The 9,366-nt window shown below is 52.2% G+C and overlaps 1 protein-coding gene across 3 annotated transcripts; it reads left to right on the top strand.

Moving 5' to 3' along the window:
• Positions 1 to 1,391: 1,391 nt before the first annotated feature.
• Pck1 (phosphoenolpyruvate carboxykinase 1) lies at positions 1,392 to 7,586 on the top strand. 3 transcript variants are annotated; one of them, XM_048441217.3, is made up of 10 exons: positions 1,392 to 1,543; positions 1,717 to 1,980; positions 2,283 to 2,464; positions 3,040 to 3,243; positions 3,505 to 3,692; positions 4,529 to 4,691; positions 5,324 to 5,548; positions 5,637 to 5,765; positions 6,296 to 6,391; positions 6,528 to 7,586. In XM_048441217.3, exons 2-10 carry the CDS (start codon positions 1,757 to 1,759, stop codon positions 6,980 to 6,982), a joined length of 1,866 nt encoding a protein of 621 aa, XP_048297174.3. In that variant the 5' UTR covers positions 1,392 to 1,543; positions 1,717 to 1,756; the 3' UTR covers positions 6,983 to 7,586. The 3 variants fall into 3 exon arrangements, with proteins under 3 accessions (XP_048297174.3, XP_048297173.3, XP_087767068.1); XM_048441216.3 differs by having other exon boundaries at positions 5,634 to 5,765; XM_087910942.1 differs by having other exon boundaries at positions 1,440 to 1,547; positions 5,634 to 5,765.
• The last annotated feature ends 1,780 nt before the right edge of the window (positions 7,587 to 9,366 follow it).

Here is a 9,366-nt window from a genome sequence, read left to right as displayed (position 1 = left end):
TGCCTGGGCTTGGACATAGCACAGTTTGCTTAGGCTAAGGCCACCCCTCTTGAGCAGTCTCAGTGACCAGGACAGGAAACACCTTCTGCACTAACACTGAAAGCCCACTGGGTGAACCCCAGAGAGGTGGCAATGTGGGTGCAGAAGGCACTAGGTATCGCATAGCAGTGCAGAGTGGGCCGAGCCTAAAGGTGCTCTGTCTGGACGGCCTTTCACAGTGAGCAGAGTCACAGAGCTGCCTGTGGGACCATTTCCCCCCCAACCCCGTCGCCCACAGGGAAGTGGGCCAACCCGCTGCCGGCCCCCCTGAGGTCAGCTGTGGGGAGCTGGGCCTGGCCATCGGCCTGTCTTCATTGACTTCTCACTCACTTCTCTCTAAACTCCAGCGAGCAAGCTGGAGACTGGTTCAATTGGAATGAAGGTCTGTGGCTTGCAGAGAAGATTCTTCACAACTGTGATAAAGGTCTTGCTGCCCAAGTGTGACCCAGCAGAACCGCCAAGCTCCCCCCTCTCTGCTTCTTTTCCCTAGACTCCCAGACTTGCAGGAAGTATCCAGGCAGCTCCAAGGGTGATTGTGTCTAACCCATGACTTCCGGAAGAACACAGAAGGTTCTAGAAAAGACAATGGTACTTTACAAGGGAACTGTGGTACTCTGTAGCCTAGACTGACCGTATGCATACCCTTCTGGCTCTTACCAGTCATTGGAGCCTGCTAATTGATCATTCGGCCTCAGTTTCCTAGTGGTCAGAGTTCCATCTTAGGCAGCAGTAAGAGTGAGCTGACATAAAACCCTGGGAACAGGGATCAGTATGCTTGCACTAGTGACTCTTGTGCCAGGCATTGTCCCCTCAGAATAAAGTTTGCAGCAATCCATACCCTCTGAGGTGGCCAGAGAATCTACCAGTCACCTAGTGAGGTAACGCACCCCAGCTACCTCAGCTGTTACGGGACATTTGTCTAGAAGACGAGTGTCTCGGAGCTAGAGTTTTCTTCTCATGACCTTTGACCATAGGGTTGACACCTCAGAGCCGCTGTGTTTTGACAACCAGCAGCCACTGGCACACAAAATGTGCTGCCAACAACATATGAAGTCCAAGAGGTGCCCCAGCTAGCCCTGTCCTTGACCCCTACATGCCAATCAAGGAGAGGGCCTGTAATTTGCATCAGCAACAGCAGGGTCAAAGTTTAGTCAATCAAATGTTGTGTAAGGATTCACTATGGCGAACAGAGGGGCCTGAGGCCTCCCAACATTCATTAACAACTGCAAGTTCAATCATTATCTTCCCGGGGTTTATTGTGTTAAGTTGGTTCCAAACCTCACTGACCATGGCTATGATCCAAGGGCCTGCCCCTTACGTCAGAGGCGAGCCTCCGGGTACAGCTGAGGGGCAGGGCTGTCCTGCCTTCAGTATAGTATTTAAAGCGAGGAAGGCTAGCTACCAGGCACAGTCGGCCTTCCCTCTGGGACACGCCCTCGGTCAACAGGGGAAATCCGGCAAGACACCCTCCCATCTCCAATTCAGACCTCCTAAAGGCAGAAAGGTAGGTAGGGCCATTTCACTCACCCTTCAGTAAATATGGGAGATGGGGCGACCCACTTTCTTTACCCTGACAAACACAGCTCCCTGGCCACGTGCAGATCATGAGACGTTTACAGGAGGAACTGGGAGGAGCCGGTGGGAGTCGGTGATTAGGAGTTTCTTCCTCTGTTTCAGGTGACACCAGGATCCCTGCCTCACATACACACTGGCAAATATGCCTCCTCAGCTGCATAACGGGCTGGACTTCTCTGCCAAGGTCGTCCAGGGCAGCCTCGACAGCCTTCCCAAGGCCGTGAGGGAGTTCGTGGAAGGCAATGTCCAGCTGTGCCAGCCGGAGCATATCCACATCTGTGATGGCTCTGAGGAGGAGTATGGTCGCTTGCTGGACCACATGCAGGAGGAGGGTGTCATCCGCAAGCTGAAGAAATATGACAACTGGTGAGTCCCCTCAACCCACACTCTCTGGCCCTCAGGCTCCCCAGTTCCACCTTCTTGGAGTCCATAGCAGAATGATCAGAATCCAGACACCCTGTGAGGTTAGCATAGTCAGCCACTAGGTCCTAGACAACTTTCCCCACGGCCAGCTCATGGTCTAGCAAAAGCCCCTGCTGGTTTGGTTTCCATATTTAAGGAACATGGACAATTTCCTTGTGTCCTGCCAGCCTTGGAAGAGCCTGGCATAGCAAGAAGGATCCATCCCTAAGGATGCTTTGCTGAAGCAATTCCTGTGACTTTTTTAGTTGGCTGGCTCTGACGGACCCCAGGGATGTGGCCAGGATCGAAAGCAAGACGGTCATCATCACCCAAGAGCAGAGAGACACTGTGCCCATCCCCAAAACTGGCCTCAGCCAGCTGGGCCGCTGGATGTCAGAAGAGGACTTTGAGAAGGCTTTCAACACCAGATTCCCAGGGTGCATGAAAGGTGAGTGGACCCGAACCCCCAAGCCTTACAGTATCCTGTCTATACAGTTCAAGCTCCTGAGGGAGGCCTGAGCTGCGTAGGGTAGACACGTGAAAATGTACTGGCCAGTCTTATTGGGTGGACAGCAATGCAGGAAAATTAAGTGCTCTCTGCTAGTCCTGGTGGCTCAGGCCTGTCATCCCAGACGTTGAGAAACTGAGGCAGGAAGATTCAAACTTCCCACCTGGGCAACTTAACACTTTGTCTCAAAACGAAAACTGAAAAGAAGGATGCTGGTATGGCCCAGTGGTAGAGTGCTTGCCTAGAGCATGCAAGACTGTGGGTTCAATAAGTAATATCAAACAGACAAAATATAAATAAATAAATAAGATGCTTTCCACTAGCATGGATTTAAAGTGGCTTTAGTGCAACCAAGAGGGATGGTTATGAAAATTTTAGTTTTTGCAAACCGGAGTCTGGTGGGCAGCAGGACACATGATGTCGGGGGAGCCACGGCTGTGGGTACCACTAGGAAGCTGATGTGAGGATGTTTCGCAAGCCTCTGGAGCTTCAATCCCACCCATCTGCCTCTGCAGGTCGCACCATGTATGTCATCCCATTTAGCATGGGGCCACTGGGCTCGCCTCTAGCCAAAATTGGCATTGAACTGACAGACTCGCCCTATGTGGTGGCCAGCATGCGGATCATGACACGGATGGGGACATCCGTGCTGGAGGCCCTGGGCAACGGGGAGTTTATCAAGTGCCTCCACTCGGTGGGGTGCCCTCTTCCTTTAAAAAGTAAGTATGTTCTTTCCAAATCAAAAGTAAATAGAGGGACTGGGGATGTGGCTCAGCAGGTAGAGTGCTTGCCTAGCATGCCTGATCCCAGACACCAAATAAACTGAACATGGGGAGACAGGCCAATCATCCCAACATTCAGGAGGTAGTGTCAGGAGAATCGGAAGTCCTAGGCCATCCTTACTCCATAGCTGGTTCCAGGCCAGCCTGGAGACCTGCGCAGGGACACCCGTCATACCCTCATGTGCTGTTTGTCTTCAGAGCCATTGATCAACAACTGGGCCTGCAACCCCGAGCTGACCCTGATCGCCCACCTTCCGGACCGCAGAGAGATCATCTCCTTTGGAAGCGGATATGGCGGGAACTCGCTGCTTGGGAAGAAGTGCTTCGCGCTGCGGATTGCCAGCCGGCTGGCCAAGGAGGAAGGGTGGTTGGCAGAGCACATGCTGGTAAGTGGTCAGGAGATCCTGGGCAGACATTTGGAGGGTCTGGGGTGGCAAAGAAGAGCCATGTCTACATTCTCCGACCTCTGAGGGCTGGAGGGCAGAGTCGGGGGTACCGAGCTGACTGGAGGAACTTCAGTGTCCATCTCTTAGGAAGGGGCTCAGACACGCGGAGCAACAGTGGCCTTGGGGGTTTATTCCTTTGTGACTCCTTGGTTTATCCTAATCCCTGAGGAAGAGATCTGAGGATCTACCTTTGGAGAGATCCTAAGGGCGTTCCCAGACCTCGGGCAGGTGGGACCACAGGTCTTCATTTCTTAAACTAGAACAGTATTATAATCTTCTCTCCTTCTCTCCTCCCTTTCCCTCTCCTCCCCTCTACTCTCCTCCCCTTTCCTCTCCTCTCTTCTCTTCTCCTCTTCTCTTCTCTCCTTCCCCCCTCCCCTCCCCTTCCCTCTTCTCTCCTCTCCTCTCCTCCCCTCCCCTCCCTTCCCCTCCCCTCTTCTTTTCTCCCCTCTCATCTCCTGTCCTCTCCTCTTCTCTCCTGTTCTCTCCTGTCCTCTCCCCATCTCTTCCCTTCCCCTCTCCTGTCCTCTCTTCTCCTCTCCTCTCCTCTCCTCTTCTCTCCTCTCCTCTCCTCTCCTGTCTTCCTTTTAATTCCCCGCCCTCCTCTCCCACCCTCCCATAGTTTGAAAGACAGGCCCATGTTTTTGTTGAAAACGCACACCCCTTGTCTCTCCCTTTTACTATATGAATGATGCAGAGTGATGGGTTTTCTCGTGACAGTTTCACACATGTGTGTCAAAGGTTAGAGATTATAATGTGAATCCCTACCCCTGCAGATCCTGGGCGTAACTAACCCTGAAGGCAAGAAGAAATATCTGGCAGCAGCCTTCCCTAGCGCCTGTGGGAAGACCAACTTGGCCATGATGAATCCCACCCTCCCCGGGTGGAAAGTCGAATGTGTGGGTGACGACATTGCCTGGATGAAGTTTGATGCCCAAGGTGAGCCTTTGGGTCAGGTTGATGGTAGTTATGACCCTTACTGAGTGGTTGGCTTCAAATATACCGAAACCTTCTCCTACATGACTGGCCCTAGGCATTGAGTGTTTGAGTGCAGAGTCAACAAGTCCTCAGCAGTGCCACCATGCAGGCATTTGGTGAGGACCGTCTGGATAGAGAGGGCCACGGGAAGCTCTTTGCTTGCTCGCATGCCTCTGTTTGGAGGGTATTGCGGCGCTGGTGGTATGGGTAAAGGCGCTTGCCGCCAAGCTCAAAGGCCTGAGTTTGAGTTTCAGGACCTAATGATGGAAGGCGACAACTGATCACTGCAAGTTATCCTCTGACCTTCACACGTGTGCCCTGGAACACTCACACCCCACCCCCTCCACATATACACACATGCAAGATAAATAATAAAATAGAAAGGAGGGTTACTGCAGGAGCAGGGAAGAAGGGATGGCTGCAGGCGTCAGAGCTGACCACGGTGTGTAGGTCAAAATGGATGGCTACGTGGTTTAGGGAGCAGAGGAGAAAGATAGGAAATGTTAGCCCATGAGCTAGCCTGGCAAGGTATGAAGAACTCTGCTATGCTTGGCTCCAATTCACACCTCCTTCTCTGGTTTTCAATTTCCCAGGCAACTTAAGGGCTATCAACCCAGAAAATGGATTTTTTGGAGTTGCTCCTGGCACCTCAGTGAAGACGAATCCCAATGCCATTAAGACCATTCAGAGGAATACCATCTTCACCAATGTGGCCGAGACCAGCGACGGGGGAGTTTACTGGGAAGGGATCGACGAGCCACTGGCCCCGGGCGTCACTATCACCTCCTGGAAGAACAAGGAGTGGAAGCCACAGGATGGTGAGTCCCCTCCAGAGGCCGTGTGCTCTAGGCTGTGTGCACAACCTATCTGGGTCACACACTAAGGGATTTCTCTCTCTTGTAGAAGAACCCTGTGCCCATCCCAACTCGCGATTCTGCACCCCAGCTAGCCAGTGCCCCATCATCGACCCTGCCTGGGAGTCTCCTGAAGGTGTGCCCATTGAGGGCATCATTTTTGGTGGTCGTAGACCTGCAGGTGAGAGGCATCTTCTGTTCAGGCTGGGCACCTGGGCTGTGGTGATACCAAGAAATCCAGGGAGTCTTTTTCCAAACTGGTTCCAAAGATCTCCCTCCCCCATATCCAGATTAATTGGGCACGTTTAAATCTAGGGCTAGCCTTCTGCTCCTCAGTGGCCTTTCTGGGTCTGTGATCTGAGATAGCATAGGCCAGCGCTCTGCTTCACTGAGAGACCTGGTGTGATGGGGCTTAGTGACTTCCTGTTTATTGTCTCTGCTGATATAAGACTAAATCCGCAGAAAATGCTGCTTGTCAGGCAGGGTAGCTCACACCTACATTTCTAGCACTTGGGTGGCTGAGGCAGGAGGATTGCTGTGAGTTCAAGGCTAGTCAAGGCTACAGAGTAAGTCCCAGGCTATCTTGGGCTACAAAGTGAGACTTCCTCATCCAAAAGAAGGATACTGCTTGGTTCAACAAAGACACAGCACCATCAATCCCAGGGAGTCTGGACATCTTAGTCTTTAATGACATTTTCCTCCCTGCGCAAGGTGTCCCCCTTGTCTATGAAGCTCTCAACTGGCAGCATGGGGTGTTTGTAGGAGCAGCCATGAGATCAGAGGCCACAGCTGCTGCAGAGCACAAGGGTGAGTCACAGTCTGGGCCACAGACCCCAAGAGGGGCAATTCGAGCCCTCTTCTCGGTGGTGTCTGTCATGGAGGGAGAGGGAGAGAGAATCTGGCATGATGGGGTCGGAGGTAAATGGTGGTCTCTGTGCAACAGGTAAGGTCATCATGCATGACCCCTTCGCTATGCGGCCCTTCTTTGGTTACAACTTCGGCAAATACCTAGCTCACTGGCTGAGCATGGCCCAACGCCCAGCAGCCAAGCTGCCGAAGATCTTCCACGTCAACTGGTTCCGGAAGGACAAAGACGGCAAGTTCCTCTGGCCGGGCTTTGGAGAGAACTCCCGGGTGCTGGAGTGGATGTTCAACAGGATTGAAGGGGAAGACAGTGCCAAGCTCACGCCCATTGGCTACGTTCCTAAGGAAAACGCCCTGAACCTGAAAGGCCTGGGGAATGTCAACATGGAGGAGCTGCTAGGGATCTCCAAGGAGTTCTGGGAGAAGGAGGTAGAGGAGATCAGCAAGTATCTGGAAGACCAAGTCAATGCTGACCTCCCCTACGAAATTCAGAGGGAACTCCAAGCCCTGAAACAAAGAATCAGCCAGATGTAGTACCAACTGGGGCGTCTTTTGAGTCACCCCTTCCCAGCACTGGGAGTCAGGAAAAAGCTAGCCTGCCCCAGGTTTGAGATAGCTAACACGATGCTGAGTAGATCAGAAGGGCACCTTTTAGTAGTCAATGGAGTAGCACAGAGGATGGGTGAGGGGCAAATGAGGTCGGGTGGGGAAATCACAGCACGCTCCTAAGTTTGCTCTGACAATGATGCAGGTTTTGGTTCCACTTCGAGGTCACTCAGGAATTCAGGTTTTCACTTTAGTTGTAGCGGTTAGCGAAAATGCACAGAAAACATACTTGACTTGTACATATGTGTGTCTCTGTGTGTATGTGTGTGCGCATGTGTGTATATGTGTGTGAGATGTGTGTATGTGTGCCTGTCTGTCCCATTGTCTACAAAATATTTAATACCTTTGGAAAAAGCTTGGGCAAGTTTTTCTGCAGTTGTAACTAGAGATACGTGTTGCTTTGTTGCTAGTATGTATTTTTAAGTTATTTTTATACACTGCCCTTCCTTACTTTTCTTTACATAATTGAATTAGGCATCCTGACCACTTCTTGGGGAAAAATTGCAAAATAAACTTTTATAGAAAAAGTGAATTTCATTGGCTTTGCTTTTTTCTTTTTACTTGAATGCTAAGGAGATCGTTCTGTTTAAATACCTTGAGGTTTATCCCTGCTCCTCCAAGACCCTGGGGGAATCTATGGCACCGCCTTTGACAGGGAAGAACTGAAGGAAAGAAAGAAGAAAGGACGAAATTGGGCTGGGGGTCACCAGCTGGGAGTGGGTGGGGGACCAAAAGGAGATGGGAGCAGGAACAGGGAGAGAAAGCAGGGTCTGGTTTCCCGCGTGCTAAGTCATTGGTGCCACCAGTTGGCGCTCTTCAGCAGCTTTCCAGGCAGGCCTGTGCGTTTGCACAGCTGGATCCAGAGGGTTTAAGGAGAGTGTTAGTGAGAATTTGCGCTTAGGGGCTTAGCACTGTGGACAGGCACAGGCCTTCGCCTTTAAGCCCTTCGTGAGCAACATTTTTCACGGTTGTCACGGGCCCAGAGGGTGAGGGAACAAAACAGAAGGAAGAAGAGCGTTTACACTCCTGTGGACTCCACATAGCGGCTGCGCCATAGGCTACCTGGGAAGGGAGATGGCGGGGGCTGGCCCAGGGTCAGCCTGAGCTCTTCCTGGGTCTCCTCTGCTTACTTCATTTATTGGTTGTTCCAGAAGAGTATAAACAAACCATAAACTTTATATAGTGTATTATACGGTGCCTTCGCCCTGCGGTTATGTACTCCCCACCCCCAGTGTGTTTTCCTTTCAGGGAGCAGGCAACTCACTTCAGCCTCCTCTGCCACACCCAGCAGCTGGCTCTTTCCCACACTGGTTATATACCCCGACACTCCCTCCCCAACTCTCCTCCACAGATCCACAATCCCCCAGGGCTCCATTTGGAGGATGACGCCAAGATCCCCTTGATTTTCAGGTGGCAAAACTGAGACCAGGAGCATCCACCTGGGCTGGGGTTCAGTCTTCCCTCCCCTTTTAAGAGAAGCAGGATTGTATTTTTGGACCAGAGCCTTGGGCTTCTCATGGGCCTGAATGGCTCCCTCAATCTGTGTCCATGCCAGGAGGACTGGGCCACATGAGGCGAGGGGCTCCGTTCCCTGTCACCGCTGCAGTAATGACTCCAGGCTGACCTCCAGCTCCTCTGTCCTTTCTAGAGGACAGCCTCAGACACGTGGCAGCAGGGTCTTCCTGTACCTCATCGACGTCCTAGGATATGAGGGTGACATGGGACGGCCCAGCTCAGTGCAGGCCCTGGGGGTCTGTGAGAGAGTATGGGTGCAAGCTGACCAAACGAGGCTCGACTTCTTTCCTTGGTGTGCCCTTAGGTGTTTGCATGGAACTCTGAGCCTCAGTTTCCTCCGCTGCAAAATGGGTCGGTTTGCATTTTCTTGAGGATGCTTGGGAGATTCAGTGAACTGATTCCAGAAGGGATGTGGTACAGAAAAGGATGCTATGACAGTGATCTCTGCTTTACTCCAGGTCCTCTGTGTGACTGGGAGCCATATTATGGGGGGACCTTGCCTTTCCCCTCTCTCCTCAACTCTGATGAGTATCTGTGGCACTCGGTCTTCTGTGTGGCCTCCCTCCCCCCTCCTCAGAGGTGTCAGGGGATGGGAGAAGGAGCACACTCCTCTCTTTCAATATCCCAACTCCCACAATGACCTCCACCCTTCATGAGACCCAAGCAAAAGGGCTGGAGTCCGAGTCCAGCAATTCTACCTTTCTGGGGTGCATCTTTGAGCTAGCTTTGTTTGTAGCGCAGTCGGCAAGCGCTAGCATGCAGGGGGCCCTGGTCTACGTTCACGGTACCACAAAAGA

This window comes from Myodes glareolus, chromosome 10 (genome assembly GCF_982192425.1).
Source record: "Myodes glareolus chromosome 10, mMyoGla1.1, whole genome shotgun sequence".
Classification (NCBI taxonomy): Eukaryota; Metazoa; Chordata; class Mammalia; order Rodentia; family Cricetidae; genus Myodes; species Myodes glareolus.
Note: the sequence above shows the minus strand (reverse complement) of the source record. Positions and strands in the feature narration are given on the sequence as shown.